General features: G+C 32.0%; 1 protein-coding gene across 35 annotated transcripts in view; it reads right to left on the bottom strand.

The window, feature by feature from the left end:
- ADGRL2 (adhesion G protein-coupled receptor L2) overlaps positions 1–21,720 on the bottom strand; it is a 662,542-nt gene that overhangs the window by 12,042 nt on the left and 628,780 nt on the right. For all 35 annotated transcript variants that reach the window (XM_070467841.1, XM_070467840.1, XM_070467843.1 and 32 more), the window contains 7 exons: positions 13,872–13,997; positions 13,404–13,609; positions 12,153–12,326; positions 11,008–11,217; positions 9,914–10,134; positions 8,535–8,601; positions 276–367 (listed from right to left, as the gene is read on the bottom strand). In XM_070467841.1, coding sequence (XP_070323942.1) covers positions 276–367; positions 8,535–8,601; positions 9,914–10,134; positions 11,008–11,217; positions 12,153–12,326; positions 13,404–13,609; positions 13,872–13,997 — 1,096 coding nt within the window. The remainder of the gene's footprint in view (positions 1–275; positions 368–8,534; positions 8,602–9,913; positions 10,135–11,007; positions 11,218–12,152; positions 12,327–13,403; positions 13,610–13,871; positions 13,998–21,720) is intronic.

Raw genomic sequence — 21,720 nt, forward strand, 5'->3', positions numbered from 1 at the left:
CATTTTGAACTGCATTTTAAATTTAAACGAGATTGCTATTTTATGGAATTTCCATAAAGGCACTAAAACAGTTTTTTGGCTCTAGATCATGACAGAAATTATTATCTAATTTCTGACCATTGTCTGTGACATGGTAACAGTGAGATTCAAACTTGATCAGTAAAATTTCATTCTGAATAATTTCTACAGTTGAAAGATGGTATTCATGGATTCGCTGTGGAGAATATCTTTCACTTAGTTTGTCAAGCACTAAAATTAAAATACAAAATACTTACTTAATGTTTTCCAACCTGCTAGAATCTGGTTTTAATGTGTTCGAGTGCTTCACCATTTTGCATAATGTGATCACCAGAAAGATAATATTTAGCTGTTACAACAAATAAAGAAAGAATTAGATAACTATGAGAAAAAGTTAAATACATTATTACAATATACTTAATGGGTTAATGCAGTTAAATATCAATAACATGAGTATATGGTAGACACTGACTCAATTTTAGTTTACTTATCATTACTTAGGCAATGATCAAGTTGAGTCTACACGAAAAATTTTCTGGCCATATATGACTGATTTTTTTAATAGATCATTTGACATGAAATTGCAACCTCATTAAATAAGTATCATGTGGTGATGACTAAATAAATTAAAGCCTAGTGTCTTTAGCTAGAGGTACTCCGGGGCTAAACACCATCTAATGAAAATATGAAGTGAGTTCTTTAGAAGGAGCATTTACATTATGCAGTTTATAATGGAAATATCTCTGAATTTGGGACCCTAAAACTTAGTTGAGAGTCTAGTTCTTGATTTTGACTGATAAAATGAGGAAAATAAGATTTGAACAATCCTTTTGTAAGGTAATGTTTAAGGATCAAATGAGATAACTTATGAAATATGGTCCCTGGTTATATAAACTAAGATAAACTTTTAAACAATAAAATTTATTTGCTATTTAAGTGTTAAAGGACATCATTTCTTTTTTCCCGATGTCTCTACACTGAATGCAAGTAGGTAAATTCTAAAGAAAGTCTGTTTTGAGTCCCTCCAAACACTCAGTTATGCAGCGATTACTAACTGGGGAAGATGGAACCTGACATGGAAGAACAGTCCGGGAATCAACCTAAATGAACTTCAGAAGAAAAAGGGGTGTGTTTCGATTGAGAAGAGTTAGGGATATGTAATTTCCATTTGCTTCTATGGAAGCCTGGCAGAATGCTGCACGGAGTGAAGGCAGTTCCATTTTTATGCCCCAAAAAGACAAAATGAAGTTATTTTGTGAGCATTGTGATTAAGTGCAAGCACAAATGGTATATTTAGAAATATGTAAAGACAAAAGCAATTCCTTAGTGGTAAATAATCCACATAACTTTGTCACAGTAACATAATTTTTACTGAGTCACAAAACCATCTGATAAAATGATAACACTATTTTACTCATACATCACTACTTCTGATTTTGTAATTAGGAAAAATGATGTAAGGCAATAAAGAAAATTTCCAAGTCCTTTCTAATGAATTTAGGAACACAGCAAAAGCTTTAATCTAAGCCATATATCAGTCCTTTTGTCTACTGCACCTTGTTATTTCTCTTAGATGTAGAATTTCCTCTTAAGGACTAAAATGAGGTTAATGGGAATAATTTGCAAGTGCTGGCAGATAGCATTCCATTGTTTGATGTTAATTACTTGAAGACAAAAGAAGCTCTTCACTTAAAAAAGCACTTAAAAATTAATTTCTTAAAATATTGGCCTAGAGAAAAAGTAAATAATTTTGTAAAAAAAAAAATTCTAGCTTTGTATTCTGAATGGAGGTTATAAAGTCCAGTTAGTCATATATAAATAAAGGCTTACATTTTCAGGGATATTACAGTATCATGCATTTCATTCAACTAATATTTATTGACCTTACTGCTCTACATAAGAACCTGCTTATTGTATTGTGGGTAAGACACAATTTATTGCCTTTGAGAAATTAGGGAGATTTTTCTGATAGTACAATAAATATTTAATTTGGTTTTTAAAGAATCATGGTACAGTTATCTCTATAATTTTTGTAAAGACAAAATGAGCAATGTTTTTATTTTTTATTTTATATAACAGTAAGCCTTAACCAGGGCAATTTAGGAATGATTAAAAACAAGTACTCTACATATCCTAAAAACAAACAAACCAAAACCCATTTAAAGAAACAAACTGATTACAACTCTTAGGTAAGAATGGCTGCCTTAACAGCTTCAAAGTCAAAATCATTTAAACGTTTTGACCCTTCTTTTTGAACATCCTGATGAAATCATTTATTTATTACAAACTTCCAGACTTAGGGTTGCCCCTCCACTCTCACACTTTTTCTTAAATAATTTTCCAAAGCACAAAGGGCCACAGTTTGGAGCTAATTATTTTCTAAGCATATTAATTATCCCCTCAGGAATAAAATAGTAGTACATTTAAGGAAAGAAAATATATTGTTTCGAGAGAACAGCATCGAAACATGTATATTATCTAGGGTGAAACAGATCACCAGCCCAGGTTGGATGCATGAGACAAGTGCTCGGGCCTGGTACACTGGGAAGACCCAGAGGGATCGGGTGGAAAGGGAGGTGGGAAGGGGGAACGGGATGGGGAACACATGTAAATCCATGGCTGATTCATGTCAATGTATGACAAAAACCACTACAATACTGTAAAGTAATTAGCCTCCAACTAATAAAAATAAATGAAAAAAAAAGAAAAGATATTATCCACTGTCATGTCAAAACTACTAATACAAGGAAAGAAAAGAATGTGAATGTAAAAAAATATGGATGTATCGAGTATTAATGCCATAAAAAGAAAACGAGTAGAAAATGTGAAATTGTGGGGGTGAATCCATTCAAACATATTTTTCAATGAAGAAAAACCAAGCAAAAAAAAAAATCAGGTATTTAAGAACTAGCTCATTTTCTAATAAAATTGAAATAAAAATGAAGTGTACCTATGTAAAAATAGAGCTTAAATATGATACAAAGACATTTTTTTCTTGTTAAGATAGAACTAACCAATTTGGAACTGCCACAGAAAACATATTTCATTTACTCCTTAAAAAACATCTCCCCTTCTCTTCCCCTTCCCCTACTGAGGGTTTCTTAATGTATACATGTTCAGTGTTTCTTCCTAGCTGCAAACATGCACACGACATAAAGTTCAGACAATACAGAAAATTACAGGGAAAAAGAAACAGCACCAAAAATCTATAATCCTATTCCAGAAGTGCGTGCGTGCTAAGTTGTTTCAGTTGTGTCCACCTCTGTGAGACCCCGTGGACTGTAGCCCACCAGGCTCCTCTGTCTATGGGATTCTCCAGGCAAGAATACTGGAGTGGATTACCATGCCCTCCTCCAGGGGATCTTCTCGACCCAAAGATTGAACCTGCATCTCTTAGGTCTCCTGCACTGGCAGGTGGGTTCTTTACCTCTAGGTGCCACCTGGGAAACCCACTGAATTGATTATTTTACAAATTTGTGATGTTGAGTATATTGCCAAAGACTACATAGCTTCTATTAATATACTGTCAATGCTGAGACTCAATATACTGTCTTCTAGCTCCATGGCCCAATCTTGTCAATAAAATAGGCCAGTTTATTCTGGTTCAGAAAATTAGGAATCTCCAGCAAAAAAAGGATATACTATACAAAGAGTTTTGTAAATTTTTAAAAGGTTCCACTTCTCTAAAGAGTAATCTAATTACAATTCAATAAGAGATGATAAATGAATTGATATAGTATTAATACATAAAATTAATACATAAAATCCTGTATGAATGACATAAGAAGGTGTGCTTCTCAAATGATTCCCATTTGATGGACTTGCCATAATAACCAATTTTCCATTCCCTTTGCAAAACACTACCATCCATAATCAGCAAATGGCTAAAATGCCCACACACTATTCCTACTAGCCAAACTGTACATTGAATAGTTTTGTTTTCTTAAACCTGATTGTGCTAGTTATATGCACATACAGATAAATATCACACAAACCAATAAAATCCTAGTGGGGAAAAAAACCTGTTGTTTCTAACTTATTTAAAATTGCTTCCAAAAGGTGTTCCTAAAGTGAGTCTATTTAAAAAATAAAATCTAAAATCCTAGAAAAATAATCATAAAACCACAGTAGAATTCTTGTATCAGATTCTTTCACAAGTGCCTGTGAATTCTCTAATTTACAGAAACTGAAGATAAAAATTTAGCCAAGGCACTAGCAGTCAGGTTGCTAAGAAAGTTAGTTAAATCTGACACTAATTTAATCTTTGAATTGTGACGATACACAATTAATGAGGCAATGGTATCTTTAACAGGATATAATATCATTATTTTAAGACAAATTATGAAAAAAGACATGCAAGACATTGTGAATCATAAAAGCAAAAATGCTAAGTGTGAACTATTTTTCTTCAATGCCACATTAAAAATCACTAATATATATTATTTCTGGAAAAAAATGTCTACTATCTAAGAATTGAACATTTTAATACATTATCACCAAAATACATGAGTGAAATATTTTCTGAAATTAAACAAAATATTTACTGAAGTATAAACAAATTTTTAAAATTTTGATTTAAAGTTCTCGTATTTTCTCCAGTGTCTAAAACTGCAAATGCTAATTTTTAGTGTCATTGATAAAAATTGTTCCTATGATCTTTCTCAAGAGGCAATGCATTCAAATAAGTCATAATTTTGTATAATAAGACATTTCAATAGATTTTTTCTTCTCTACTCTTGTTCTTTCAAAATATAATTATGTGAATCAAAACAAGAAACAGAGGGGCAAAAAGAAACATCTCTGACAAAATCTATTGTTCAAAACAGTCACCTGAAGACTGACAACCTTAGTTTCAAATGACATAACTCGGTGTTTTTGTCTTAGCATTTTCCCTATGACATAAATGGCTATTTCCAGCCATATACCTTTGTGCTTTTTATGTTTCTGCTTAGAGTATGTGATTTCTTTCTCATCGCTTTTTTCTTTCTGATTTATTTTCCTGCCTTTCTTATGCATTTAACAAATGAAATCACAACCATCAATGAGGATTTCTCCCTATTTCCACTAGAAGGCAGGCAAAAAGGATGAGAAGAATTATCTTCACCATCCAACGACTATTGTTATCCCTTCAAGTCCAATGAAACCATTTTTTGACCTCATGTTCTTTTTCTTTCCAACATAAATGCTACTAAGTTTAAACTCAGTATTTTGGGATAAGTTGAAAGGTGTTATGAATCAGTGAGAAACGAAAAAGATGGAGTTACAGCTATGTACATAAAGATTTGTCTAGAGCTGGTATATATGTCGCTAATCATTCATGTAGAAGCCTCTAGTAAGTACAAGGTAAAAGGGTTGTGCTACATGTTTTATGTTAATTCACCAGCCTAAATGTCCATAATGAAGATTAAGTTTGGAGATGAAGCAACTCATCCAGGAATTAATCAGATTTTAATTCTGCTGTCTCTCTATGTGTGTACACAGGTAAACAGATAGGTATCTCTTAATGGAATTCTATGTGAAAGAGTGAAAGCAAATTGAAAAGAATTTCAGCTAGAAAGTGTTAAATTGCTAAACAGGGCATTTTCTCTTCTAATAACAAATAATACTATCCTCCTTACCCCCCCAGAATAATTTCATAAATTACTGCTAAAACACTCTGCCAGTGTAATTTGCTGATAAAATTCATCACTACTTGATGATATGGATTAGCTAATTCTCACTCACACTGATGATCATGAAAATACAAAGAAGTTTAAAGAAAGAAAAAGGTACCATAGATTACAGAAGTGCACGGTTTGTTTTAAAGCCATCCACCTGCTCAACTGAATCATATCCGTCTGAGCTTAGCAGCTTAAAATTCATTCCACAGCTTGCAGTGCTGACATGGATATGATAAGACAGAAGAACAGAAACACCACTCTGAAGTAACCTAACTGAACTGCACATGTTCTGACCCTTTTTGTCCTCCCTAGAGCTTTTGCTACCTAGCAAATGCAACTCTAAAACTGCACTTGTATCTCCAGATCTTTGCTGTTAGCCAAGCAGAAACCTATTTCTCCCTGGGACTAGCAGCCAGGGAGGTGTTCTCAGAGGAAGACTTCTAAATGAGTGTGTGAGCTGAACTCTTACTGAACTGAATTAATTATTAATGATGCAGATGGAGCTGTCCAAATGATAAGAACAGCTCCTGACGTGTCATGATCCAAGCTTTCATTAAACTATTTCAGGCATACTAATGGTTTCCCACTGCTCATTACTTACAAGCACTTTTCTCATAGATATAATAACTCTAGTGCCTGTAGGCAAGACATCCTATAGAAATACAGAAGTAGGAAGTTTTATCTCCTATAACATGTTTTTTTTTTCCTTCATTGAAAATGATGAAAAGTGTACACTTATTTAATACTACTAAAGTTACATGATTTCAATTCAGAAAGCTGGAGATACAAAACTATGCTTTCTAGGAATATCAATATGTATTTTTTGTTACTCCTTAAAAGGGTAGTATACAATATAATTTATTTTGTGTAATTTGCTAAACTGTGTCTGCACTGATTTTTAAATGACCTATATCACCATAAGGAGATATATACACACACACATTAATAAACATGTGCTGAAAAATCATATATCTCACTTTAGGTTACATTTGAGATAATGTTTTACACTTCAGTACAATTCTTTGTCTTTCTATGTTGGGACGATTAGAGGGCAAAGCAATTGAAGGAGAATTACTCCAAGGATCTGTACTGTGACTGCTACCTGCTGTTTGTTTTGTTTTTTAAGTTGAGAACACTGTTCCCCAAAGCCCTTCACATCTCAATATAAATGATTTGGTAGAAGATAATAATGATAGGGCTATAAAATAATAGTAGGCTCTCACTATAAATGGGCAACATAATAAAACATCCTTCTTTTCTTGCTGGAAGCTGAGGATAAATGAACATTAACTCCTTTTGCCATGTGAAAAGTTTTTTAATATTCTAAAGTCAGTATTTATCTTCTGATATAAAAAAAAATGAAAAATAAAGAAAAACTGCAGTAGGACAGATGTATAGATCAAATATCCCTACATTGGTCTTTACAATTTTCAAGGTATCAATGTTTGGCCAACAGCTCAGGGAAAAAAGAAGCCTGTGTCTTTGAGGACCATGCCTCTTCAACTCAGCTGTTTGTCATTTAAATCAAGATAGACTCAGGCTGTGTTAACTTAAGTAAACCAAGAATAAACACTGGGGCAATCATCTGGATTGAATAACTCTGATGAGAAATCAACTTTCCAAGGAACACTTGGGAGTGTTTTACTGGTGTGCTTACTACAGGCATTCATCTCAAATTTTCATTTTACTTTTATAAGTAACTGTATAAAATGATTCATTTTAAGGACAAAAGTATATACACTTGAGATAGTTTTAAGTGTCCTTGAACTACTAACATTTTTTCTTAATTTTATTAAAATACTAGTAACTATAATACTACTAACCATAGGAAATATCTTAATAAGCTTACTGTGTCACTTTTTTATAGAAAAAACAACCTTAATAGAAATAAAAAGGCATAGATGATATATAAAGTTGATTATGCTTCATTTTCAATCTTACAATAGTCAGAAACCATTATTTATAACAGCATGATGTTAAAACTGAGTGAATAGCTTTTAAATACTGAAATCGAAATATTTTAGCTTTCATAAAAATTTCAACTATATTTCAAATATTTGATTAGCGATAATTTAAGTAAAAAAACCTTAATGTCTTTTACTTAAGTTGTATTAAGTTCATTTTAAAACAAAATTTCTTGGAAACCAATATGTGCATTTGGTATTTTAAGTCAGAAAAATAATTTTATTTCTAATGAATTTAAAATTCATTTAGTATTATTTTATTACTGTAAGCTTAAAAAAAATAACTGTTTTGTCCCTTAAAAAGAATCTGGGTTTGGAATTTATTTAAAAGTACTAAATTACTAATTAGAAATATGATAATAAACATTAACCTAATTTTCTTTTACTTCTATAAAACATTTATTTAATTCATAAATGCTATACAGGCTTGGTGCAGAGTTAATACTATAGATTATGGAGACATAACTACCTAAACTAAACCTCTTAGTAAAAAACTTCACTAGTCAAAAACAGAATATGCTACACGTATTATTCCTTTCTAATTCTCAAACTACTTTCAAATCATACAATCTTAACATGGCTTTTATATATACATTTACATATATACATATATAAGATTATGACATCGCACTTCTGCAAACTAAATTACAAATGAGGAAAAAAGTACTTCTTAAAAGAAAGAGGGTTTTCTGAAATAGTACTAATTAGCACATATATAAACTCTCAATAACTATATCATAGGTAAAATATAATTATTTTCTTTTGTAAGCTAGACATGTTAATAAAATCTTTGCATATATAGACAGAGAAACAGTAAAACAAATTATCCTTACTTCCATTGTACAGCTAAAACGGCAAAAATAAAAAGGAAAGAAAAGCAGAGTCTGCTTACCAGAATAATGAAGGTAACAGGTCCAATGAAACTCCATATAAAATAGTTATCAACATGAAGCCAGCAACTATTAGGAAAAGAAAAGAACATTAAGTGGATCCTCAATATCACAAGTAAGACAGAATTTTAAAAATCTAACAAGCAAAACTATCTTTACAGTTGCCTCTGAAAATTAATTTATCATGGACAAGAACAATTTTAATAATTGAGCTGGCTCTGACTTAAAGAGTAGTAATTATTTACCTCAAACTACTGTTCTTCATTTCAGGTTTTAAATCTGATAAAGACATACATAATTGTATCGAGAAAACAATAACCTCCCACCCCAATCCTGAAAAATTAAAACCTCTCAATTTACTAAGAAAAACTTAAAACTCAGCATTCCAAATTGTCTCATTGGTCTTATCTTCAAAATTTGCCTTCCAGATCTACATCTGAGCTAAAATGTTTCACCCATCTGGAACACAAAGGATAAGAATAAAATAAGTGTTCAGATGTAATGTTTGTTGTAAAACAGTATATCACAAATATAACATCTCAATTGGGAATGGATGGATACTAGGGGGGAAAAATAATCCAAGCATAGAATTCATACATTATTAGAGTAAATGATGCATAAACTTATTAAGACAGATTTTACTTAGTAGTTCATTCTTCATACAACATTGAATCCCCAACGAATTTCTTTTGTCTTTCATCATCTGTGTAGTCAAAAAGCTTTTTTTAGTCCAAAGAATCTTTATATAACTAATTTTATCAAAGGAAAAAATAAACAGAATTGGAAGGCAAATTCATGCCTCTAGCAAACAAAATCCTTAGAAACATGGCTATGTCTACCTTCTGTCACTTTCCATAAATATCTGTATTTTTTTTTATAAATGAATGACAGTCACTTATTTTAATCCTTTCAAACTGCCTGATAAAATATTATCAAAGTAAAACATATGGGATGGAATGTGGTACTGTCACAATTCAAAACAAGAGTTAGCTAGAGGGTCGGCTGCACAAAGAGAGCTAATGAAGCATTAGCTTAAAAACTGAGTAGTTAAACCTGTCAGATGCTTTAAGTTCAGAAGAATTTCTTGCTTAATATCTTTCTAAGGCTAAAAAGTTATTTACTTTTTCAATTTGTTTCAGGTCAATCTTTTGTGTTAAAAAGAAAGTCCATAATTTAGAATCTGCCTCGCCAGAGTACAAATCCTCTGAACCTAGAAAATTACAAAAGACTTGATTGTAATTTGTGCACGGCATGCCCATTCTCTTACCAATAAAGCTTTCAGATGCTATTTTAGTCTGTCAGGGACCCTCACTGACAGCTAACAGGCTTTAAAAAAAAATTATTCACTTGAAAAACACTCAGGTCACTTGCAATTACTTACGCTTTTTCTGTTCCATAGCTCTTATAGTCAATAGCAGCTGAAACTCCAACCACTGTGGCAGGAAACAAGTAACCGGCAACATAGTAGTATTTCTTTCTTGAATATTCACTTTCAAAGACTTCAACCAACATTAGATAGAGCTGAACACCTTCTAGACACATCCAAGCAAAAGCAGCCAAAAAGAAAAAGTGTAACAGTCCTGCAAATATTGGGCATGCAATCTATAAGGAAAGAAGCAAAAACCCAAAAGGGAACACATCAATATAAACAGACCACTCCAAAACTATATAGTATTCACTGATAGTGTCTTTAAGATACATCATTATTTAAATGACTGCCTCTTAAAAATCTTTTATTTTAATAAGTGAAAGTACTGCTAAATATGACTCAATGCTTATGAAGTGTAATGCTAGATGTGCTAAAAATATCATTATAAGACATTTATATTTTTAGTAAAACTAAACGCAAATAAGAAAACATTAATTTCTCTTCTAGAATTACATATTTTAAAATCTGAATATTCTATTTGTAGATTGTTTTAAAAATCTTTAGAAAATTTGTTCCCAAAAACATAAGTTCTACTTTTTTTCTATTATAGAATTTTAAAAATTTTGCTTTAATGGTAAATATACTAGCTCTAATTAGTTAACATCATTTTCCTGTCATATGTGGAGCATTCTCCAATTCATTCTATGGTGTAAACCATTAACTAAGTTATCTTTCTTACATTGAGACCTCATGATAAAGAATAAATTGCTCAGATTATGAGGAAATGATCACTGGTCGGAATGACTAGGTAAACAAAATGAAAAATTTAATATTATCTTTTCATTTTAGTGTCCCCAGCATTCTTCTACTCAAATTACGTGTTTTATTAAAACCCAGAACAATGCAACTGTACCTTAATATAAGAAATGAATTAACCCACAATATTACTTTACGATTGGGTTGTCTTTTATTACAAATTATCCTTTAATATTGCCATGTCAACTATATTAAGTTATAAGGTCAAATATTAACAGCAGTGTATGTGGATAACTTGTTATAATAATAATTTTCAGAGATCCAAGGTCACAAATGGAAGGGGTGCTTACCATGTATTTTGTCTTATCAATGCCTATTAGGAAAATAAATTCAGCAATAAAAAGGTTGATACAAAGGTTCTTGTGAATAGTATTACGGTCACTCTGTAGACCACGGAAAAAGCAGAAAGTGAAGATGCAGATAGCCAGACAAACAAGGGAAATGACGATTCCCACCCAGGTGATGACTGTAAGGAGTAATTCATGAACTCCATCTTTGTACTGAAAATAAAAAAAATAAATATGAAGGACTTTAGTATTCTTATGTTACATTAAATAAATATAATATGAGTTACACATGTGACAGTTTGTCTTTTAATACTAAACTCTGAATATTCATGTGTGTTCAAATGGGGCTCAATGTGAAAACAAATTTTTTTTCAATCATGTAACAGTTCAATACTATCTTATTGAATTTTATATTCAAAGAATGATCTATGAAAGTAGAAGATTCTACTTAGAAAATGACTGAAATTTTTACCTACATAAACACAGAAAACATTTTATAATAAAGAATACTTATTTAAAAATAATTGGCATTTTAATGAATTTCCAGACTAACAAATAAGTCATATTTTAAGTTTTAATTTTCTCCTTGAGATTTTATATACTAAGAGTTAAATACATAGTAGATCTGAGAGTTTTCATGCTGTAGTTCTTAAAATATTTTTATCTTCTGGGTATTGTTCTCTTAATCAGAAGAAGAAATGAATTCTAAAATATCCCAGAAGTCTTTCTGATCTTTCAAAATCTGCAGTCTTATCGAGTGTGCAAAGTGCTTGGGAACTTACAGAAAAGTTTTGAAATGAGATTCAAACATTTAAGATGGGGAGGGCATGTTAATATTTAAAGCCTCTGTCTCTTTTATATAATCTATTATTGCTGTTAGCTTTTTAAATCCCTGACGCCTCTGCTTAACACCTGACCACAGGGGAAAAACTTAGAACAAGTCTATGAAGTACATGATTTTGAGAAGTAACAATAAATATAGTGTCGAAACTGCCTAAAATACATGGACAGTGTAGAAACAATTAGAAATCCACATTACTTTGTTTGCTTTTTAGTTATGATAAGCACCCAAAGAAGGGACAATTACACAAGCTGTTTTGAATCTCTGAGGTTTTTCTCTGCTACTAATTAGAAGTGCAAATACTTACTGCAATTTCCCTGTGGGCCATGAGAATTGCAAAATTGGTTAGGTGGCTGCATGCACACGTCGTGCGAGTTTTATTAGTGTCAACCAGCTTGCAGCCCTGGGTAGACCAATATCCCATCATAGTTCTCTCTGAGTAGTTCCAGAAGGAGCAGTTTGCATTGAAATAATTGTCAGGCTGGGAAATAAAATGACAAGATAAAATTAGGATTTTATACTCTAAGATGGCAATAGCAATTGTTTAATATGTGTAAAAGGTAATTTAGATTAAACTTTTGCATGTTTCGGACTATAAAGTTTTTCATCAGCAAAATTGTAGACTATGTTATACAAGGCAGATATCTAACTTAAAAGGGGCTTTATAGTCCGAAACACTCTAAAGTGTACTCTAAATTACCAAAGACCCATTTTACACAATTACAATTTTCATCTTCTGATTTTACATACTGACGGTACATCAAATTCATTTATTCTTTTCTGACAAAATTTGCTCTGATAAATTCTAAATGGACCAAGTGTTTAAAAATCCATCTTATTTTGGGCCTATTTTTGTTCTAAGGGACCAATAGAGATGATTCAAATCCTATAGTTAGTACGTCAAGGTTCTAAAGAGAGTGAAGCAAACTACAGAAAATATGAGAAGAAAACAGCCACACAATGTATTGTTCTTTGCCAACCCTGGAGATTTACATGGCTATCTATGCCCACTTATTCACTCCACTATAACTACAGCCAAATTCTGCAATCTTCCAACACAGTGCAATTATTTAACTACTAACTTGCGTCCTAAGGTATAGAAGAGGAATCACATCTCTTCAATTCTCTATCGTTAAAAAAAACACTGCTTGATAATGTGTGTTAATACAATCAGTAAAACAAACCAAAAAGATCTGCCACATGAAAAAAGCAGAGTCCTAGTACTCTATTATCATGCTGGTAAGGTAAGAGTTAATTTTCATTCTAAAACAGATTACAGGCATTTACATTTTCCTGTTGATTACTGAATTAGCTTTCATTAAGAATACACTTAAATTCTAATAATCACTGAACCAGGCTCATTTAATTTTATGTTCACAGACTTAAATAAACTTGTGTCTCTGACCTAGCCCAACATTTGAAATTCAAATAGGAAGTCTTTTCTTTCCTCTCTGCCACTTCTCCATTCCCCTTCTCTCAATCCACAACATGTCGGTTTTGCTTTCCGTCCTCACTGGTTTTATAACCTTCCACTACTTCATTAGCATACGTAACTTACATCAATGTGTGGTAAGGTAAAAAGCACAGGATCTGTCAAGTATACTCGGCTGGATTCTTTATTGATTGAAACTGAAATGACGTGGGAATTCACTGCAATGGTGCTATTTCGACCAATTAAGTCAGCACCCAGTTTTATGGTTGCATTTTCGGTACTAAGGAACTGTCCCAGACTCCGGTAAATGATGAACACCAACTTTGCAAGACCTAGGAAGGTAAAAACAGTCATATGTCTTTACAGAAAATATGCTTATGAATAAGATAAGACACAGTAAAGTAACAAAATGAAATCTTCATTAAATCTTTATTCAGATTAAGTTTACTGGGAAAGAGTAGGTGTTATTTCAAATCTGCTTTTAAATGTTAAGCCTTATTTGTTATATTAGGAGTCAAATACTCAGCATTTTAGAATTAACGGGTTTAACTAAACAAAAAACCTCAGTTTTTAAAAGACTTTGCTCCATCTTACCATTTCTGCTGTTCTGTTTGACCGTATTTGCAGAGAGCTGGATTGAGCTGCCTGCTCCTTTGATGCCCAGAGGAAATTTAAAGTCTTGGACCTGTCCTTCTGTGCTGAGGACTGCAACTTCCAGAACTGGATAAGGTAAAAGATAAAGGAGGAGAACAAAGGGGCATTCTTTATGTTCACCGACAAAAAGGCAAACTGCACAGAAACCACTATTCTCCTTGTTTACTATTCTAAAAACTTTAGTGTTCAATTACAACAAAATTACGAACAAAAAAATAAACTATTCTAAGAGGTCTTAAACTTTACTACTTTAAAAATTTTGGTGTAATCGTTTTAAAGTTTTCTTTAGAGTTTTAGATATCTTTTGTCAACTAATTCTAGTCTTTTGGCCTATGAATATGAAACGTCTGATTTATAGCACACAACTATCAAAGTTTCACAGAAATCATGTTAAACAAAAATATCACAAAATTATTTTATGGCTCTATGTTAAAGTAATTTTCAGTGACCATTACTTGGTGATGGTTAAACACAATAAGAAGTATAAAATTTGAATACCTCTACTGCATGTAGATATCTATTTCTATGTATTGCTACATAATGTATTTTAATACATAAGATTACATAGGTCAATTCTTCAGTAATAAGTTTTCTATAATTTCTAAAAGTAGTTGCCCAGCATAGCATTATTTATGAGAAAATGTCTATGTCTGGCATTATGTTCATACTTCCCATTAATTCTCACTAGTAGTGATCAATTTTTACATCCTCAAGTCGGGCAATCTGGTCGGCCACTTGTTTTGGTAAGTAATGTTTTACTGGGACTCAATTATCTATTAACATATTGTCTACAGCAGTTAAGTATTTGCAGCTCAGGCCACACGGCCTGCAAAGCTTAAAATGTGTACTGCTACTTGGATTTCTATAGAAAAAGTTTGCCAACCATTGCAGTATGATCCAAAGCTCAAAAATTCTAATGAGGTAGGAACAGTAGGAAACATGTTAGGAAATCAAGTCAAGTCAATAAAGAAACATTAAGAATATTTATATGATCAGCAAGACTGTTTAAAAAATACTGCTCCACTCTGCTTAAAAAATACAGTAGTAATATTCTCAACATAAATTTTGTCTACTATCATTCCAATAAAAGTTATAGTACTTTATATCAGCATACATTTATTAAAAAGAACAAAAAAGTATTATTGCAGCATACACTTATTAAAAAGAATGAAAAATATTACTGTTTCTACTAGAGTAAACTATTTCATATTAGTAATCAGAATGTGCCATTTATTGATGAAATGAAAGGAAATGGATGGAAAAATTTTCATTTCATATTTCAGATATTTGAATTTTTAAAAGTAACACATAATTCAGTAAATACAGTCCACATACTTTTCTCTAAATTTTACCCTCTCTGATGGCATATATCCTTGAATAGCTATTTCTGTACTTAGATAAACATGTATACATGTGTTTGTATGTGCATACACATGCACATACACACAGAGTGTGATGAATTCACTTACTGCCTTTTAGGAAAACGAACTCATACCATTATAGAGTAACTCTTGGATGCTATTTTTAAAAAATCTTTCTCAACTTTCTTTTGTAAAATACTTACAGATTCAACTATAAATATGAAATCATAAAATTACAGAGATTTTTATAAGCTACGAGGCCACATGTCAAGCACCTGAAATATAAGTTTATAATGATAGACCTATAACTCTTAGAATTCTACCTGCTGCAGAAGCTGGTTGAGATACTTTGCTTAGAAAGATTAAGCAGGTGAGTATATAGATGATCACTTCCATGTGCGTGGGTAATGCTTTGAAGGAGACAAGATGAATGACAAAATAAACACATCTAAAATATACCTCCTTCTTCTTCACACTGAAAGGGGTTCTCAATTATTAATTATTCTTAAAACAAGACAGAAGACAGAGTAGAGGCAATCTTTTAAGCATTCATGAAATATCCCAAATATATATGAACAAAGAGTTGATTTCATTTAACTTAAAATAATGTCAATAGTAAAAATAATTTTTTTGAATTTTCAAAAACAGGACCAATGATATAGATCTTAGCAGAGATGCAATAATCAACTTTATACTACAAACAAAGATAAAGGGAAAATTTCCTAGAAATAAAACTGACTAAAATAAAAATTCAACAGTTTATGATCACTTAAGAAAATGAACTCATGGTTAAATATATACTGAATCTTTAACAAACTGATCCAGTAAGTATTAAAAAAATGTTTTTCAACTCATTTCATAAGATATAAATAATCTTGATGTATAAAACAGTAAAAAGAAAAATTACCGAATATTCTCACTTATTTAAAGTATGTAAAACATTTAATTATACATATATGCTAAGTATATCCTAAACAAATTGAGTTTAACTGAAAAAGGCATACATAAATTAATGCATTAGAAAACACATTAATGTCTTTAGCCAAATTAAGAAACAAGAAAATATTAAGTGAAAGAATTCAACAAATTTCAACATTCGTGTAGTATAAAAAATCTTTATAAAACAAGAAGGATAAAACAAAAATTCCTTGCCTAGATAAAGGTTTAATTATCAGTTAAGGGTTAGTATCCAAACCTATAGAAAAAAAATGATGAAAAACTAGAAGCATATTTTTAAAAGTCAGGATGATCCCTATCACAAGTTTTATTTAGCACTGTACTAAAAGACCTAGCTAAGACAGTAATTCAAGAATAACAAAAAGGTACAAAGACTAGGAGGAAAAAGCAATTTGTTAATCATTTATAGAAAATATAGTCAACTACATAGTAATGTGAGGAAGACTATACTATCAGAAGGAACATAATTTATCAAGCTGCAATAAGCAAAATCAACTGTATACTAATAAACAATCAGAATATATAATTTTTTAAAATATTATTTACAATAGAAATAGTGTACATTTCCTAGAAATAAGCCTAGGAAAATAGAAATAAGCTTATTTCCTAAAATAAGCCTGTAATTTAAAAAGTTTAAGACATTATTGGGAGAAATATATAACTTTTCTAGGAAACCTAATAACAGAGAATTCTATCCTGCTCCAATCTGGGAGAACTCCAACAGATAAATCTGTGACACTTCTTTCAAAGCCTATCTACAAACTTAGTATAACTCTAATAAAAAACTCCAACAAAAATTTTTTGAGTATGTGGAAACTGACAGGCTGATTTTAAAATGCACATGGAAGAGACATGCCAAAAAGCAGCTAAGAGGAATTCGATTCCTCAAGGGGCAGGGTTGAAAGAACTCACCAGATATTAATATTACTAAAAACACACACACACACACACACAACAGCAACAATGTAAAACAAACACTCCCAACATGTACAGAAACTTGATATGTGACAGAGATATCTTGACAAACCATTGGGGAAAGGAATGGATTATGTTTTGGAAGTGCTGAAACAACTGATTATCCATATGGAAAAAAATAAAATTAGTGCCCTCACTAGTATCATAAATAAAATAAACTTCAGGTTGGATTAAAAACACAAATGCAAAAAGGCAAAGCTTTTTCATTTCTAAATAAAGTATAAAATCTTTATCACTACAAAGCAGAGAAAAATTTCTTGGTCAGGGTACCAAAAGAAAAAAAAAACACTGTATTTTAAAGCAAGATTTCAAAAGTATCAACCTTAAAACAAAATATTAATATACAAAGCAAAAAAGAGAAGACACGGACAGAATAAACATTTGCAAGCTATGTAATCTTCAAAGAATTAGTTTCCAGACTGTTCCAGAATGCATTACCTACAGAGAAATAGATAAATAGGAAAAATGTGGACAACATATTCACAGGAGAGAAAATTAAAATACCCAATAAATTAAGTATCTCGCATTAAGTAATCAGGGAACTGCAAATTAAAATATGTGATCAATTCAGGTCTATTAGAATGACAAGATTTATATCAATAATAGAACTTTGGCAAAGAGAGTGTTGGGGAACAGTGATATTACTGGTGAGAGTGTAAAATTGGTAAAGCAGTAGAAAGCAATTTGGCAGTATTTAGTAAAGTTAAACATGGGTATGCTCTATCACTCCAGAACTATTTCCAGGTTTGTGTGTGTGTGCGTGTACATGTGTGTGCGCGCATATGTATCTAGAAAAGTATAAAGTATGAGTAAGAGACATAAAAAAAATTTCCTCTCAGTTTTTCTAGTATCATCAAGAAAGCATAAGCTACTAAAATATCTATCACAGGCATAGTTAAATAAATAGTTAAATAACTGTGCATTCTTAGAACAAATGAATGAACAAGAGATGCACATATCAATGGGCATAAATATGAAAAATGTACAGTTATATTTATAGTGTGAAATCATTAATGTTAAAATATGAAAGTGAAGTGAAAGTCACTCAGTTGTGTCTGACTCTTTGTGACCCCTTGGCCTTCTCCAGGCCAGAATACTGGAATGGGTAGCCTTTCCCTTCTCCTGGGGATCTTCCCAACCCAGGAATTAAACCAGGGTTTCCTGCATTACAGGTGGATTCTTTACCAACGGAGCTATCAGGGAAGCCCTAAAATATGAAAAGTAATCGCTAAATGCACATACCTGTAGAGCAAAAGTCAGTAAATAAAAACTTACTAATGCTTTTAATAAAGTAAGAATGATGGCGACCCCCTTCTTCCTCAGATCAGGAAGGAGGGGCCCAGAGGATTCGAGATTATATACATCTCTTTCCTCCAAATTTGAAGTAAATATGGTGAAATGCTATGATGTGGCACAGTGGGTGACGGTACACAGATGTTTATGATTTTCTCTATACTCTTGCATACTTGAAATAATATATGCTTTGTTCAACATATTTCCTGAAAATAAGTACACTTGACCCATAGGAGAACCACCTGGAGTCTCACTCATAGCCAGTGCTGTGGATGGGATTTTAATATAATTATCTGTCCTTATGTTTGTCAAATTCATTTCTGAGTAGTGGCTACAGTGAGTGGGAAGGGGAAGAAAAGTAAGAGAGTGTATAGGAAAAACTAGGGCCTCTGGCAGCCGACCAGCATTGTACCAAGTTCCACTAGCTTGAGTCCCGGGGTAAAAACAGCATGGAGTAGATGGTAGGGAGCACAGCAAAGTCGGGGCTCAGGTGACGTGGAGTTAAGGAGTTATAAACTTTACTGTTTAGAGCTGCTGTGATTCTGGGGATTTGTTACCACAATATAACTAAGTTTAAATTGATATATACACTCAAGTTGGCTGCTAAGCACACTGGGAAAATAAACTATAGGGAATTTTATAATGCTGGAATAGGCTGATAATAACTAAACCACCTAATCAATCTTAAGAGCATGAAGAAAGACAATCAAATATTATGTGTTTCTTTTCATAAGATGCAACAGAAAATCATTGGGGGGGGGGAGAGAACAGGAGGAATGGAATTTAAATTGGAGGTTATTAGACCAGCCAAAAACCTAGAAGGCAGAAGGAAAATGTTTTCTCTCCTGTAGGAGCAATGCATCAGTCAGATGTACATGAACTTGTTTGTGTACTGGTTAAACAAACTAGGTACTAACAAATTTACAAAAATTAAATAATTTAAATCTCCTTTTTATCATTTGAACCTAATTTTTTTAAAATTTTTTAAAGTATGGCAATGGCTTGTATTTTTTTTCTTAAAGTCTAAGATACATATTAAATAATTTATAGTAATAATGTAATGTTAGGGTTTGCTTTAATAATACAAAGGTGAGAGGAATAAATGAAAGCAGATTACATAGATGTTGTTGATGCTGGGTAATGAGGACTTTTTATCAAAATTAAAACTTTTCCTTCTCTCAGCATATCATTAAGAAAATAGAACAGAAAGTCATATACTAAGGGAAATCATTCCCTTACATATTGACAAAAGATTCGTATCAGAAGTATATAAACAATCCTGACAGTAAGCGTCTACCTACAATGCGCAAGACCTGGGTTCGATCCCTGGGTTGGGAAGATCCCCTGGGGAAGGAAATGGCAACCCACTCCAGTACTCTTCCCTGGAAAATCCGATGGATGGAGGATCCTGGTACACTATACTGCATGGGATCGCAAAGAGTCGGACACGACTGAGCGACTTCATTCTTTTGCACTTTCACTTTCTATAATCCAATAATAAGACAAATAACTCAACTAAAATGGGCAAAATATATAAGCAGATACTTTACATAAAGATATATGAATAGCCAAAAACCACATGAAAAGTTGGAACAGTTTTCAGCAAAATGTAACTTAGCAACCATACAAATGAAAAGTAAAACCAAAATGAGATTCCATTACAAACACCAAAATGGCTAAAAAGAAAAAGGCATTTGAAAAGACAATTGTAAATGCTAGTGAGAATGTGAAGCAACTAAACTTGTTGTTAAGGAATATAAAAGGGTTCCTAAATGTTGTTAGGAATATAAAAGGGTACAACCACTTGGGAAACTAACAACTTGACTAGTAATAGTCAAAAACTGGGAACAACCTAAACATATGGCTAACCAAGTGAGTAGATACAAAAATGTGTCCTTATAATGGAAATTCAGCAATAAGAATGATTTAATTACTGGTGCTGGCACCAAAACAGATGAATCTCAATAACATCATACTGTATAAAAGAAGCAAGATCAAAAACAGCATACAGTTTATGATTCCATCAACTGAAGATCTAGAAAAGACAAAATTATAGTGACATAAAACAGATCAGTGGTTGCTTGGGACTGGGAATATGAAAAAACTATCAAAGATTATAAAGGATCCTTTTGAGGTGGTTGAAATATTGACCAAGCAGTTGATTAAACGAGTGTACATTTGTCAACACTCATCAAAAAGTACACTTAAAACAGTTGCCTTTATTGTATGTAAAGTATAACTCAAAGTTGATTTTAATAAGCTATACTCAGATATAATTATAACATATAATTTTTTGAAGTCACATATAAGGGTAAATCATATAATCAAGTGAAAATATGGATTCAAGGAGAAACCACTAAGGAGGAGAATCAAATTGTCTTAATAAACAAAGATACTGTAGCCATACTCTAAATTTAGATAAGAACATAGAATGAAGACATAAAAGGATAATGGGATATTTTAGTCCTCGTGTCTAAAAAGAGAACAAGTCCTAGGAAAAAATTGAATCTTGAATGTCATTAAATTATGGATGATATTTTTCACAAAACTGTGAAATAAAAGATATAGGAATATATTGGAATATGTAAAATGATCTTCATAGCATTAATTCTTTGGTAATCAATACATAAATACATTAAGATAAGGACCTTATTTTTTTGTATTGAAGTATAGCTGATTAACAATGTTGTGATGGTTTTGGGTGAACAGAGAAAGGTCGTGAAGGGTCATAACCATACACATACATGCATCAATTTCACCTAAATGAAATCCCCTATGACTATACAGTGGAAGTGAGAAATAGATTTAAGGGACTAGATCTGATAGACAGAGTGCCTGATGAACTATGGACAGAGGTTCATGACACTGTACAGGAGAGAGGAATCAAGACAATCCCCGAGAAAAAGAAATGCAAAAAAGCAAAATGGCTGTCTGAGGACAACTTACAAATAGCTGTGAAAAAAAGACAAGTGAAAAGCAAAGGAAAAAAGGAAAGATATACCCACTTGAATGCAGAGTTCCAAAGAATAGCAAGGAGAGATAAGAAAGCCTTCCTCAGCAATCAATGCAAAGAAACAGAGGAAAACAATAATGGGAAGGACTAGAGATCTCTTCAAGAAAATCAGAGATACCAAGGGAACATTTCATGCAAAGATGGGCTCAATAAAGGACAGAAATGGTACGGACCTAACAGAAGCAGAAGA

This window comes from Odocoileus virginianus, chromosome 5 (genome assembly GCF_023699985.2).
Source record: "Odocoileus virginianus isolate 20LAN1187 ecotype Illinois chromosome 5, Ovbor_1.2, whole genome shotgun sequence".
NCBI lineage: Eukaryota > Metazoa > Chordata > Mammalia > Artiodactyla > Cervidae > Odocoileus > Odocoileus virginianus.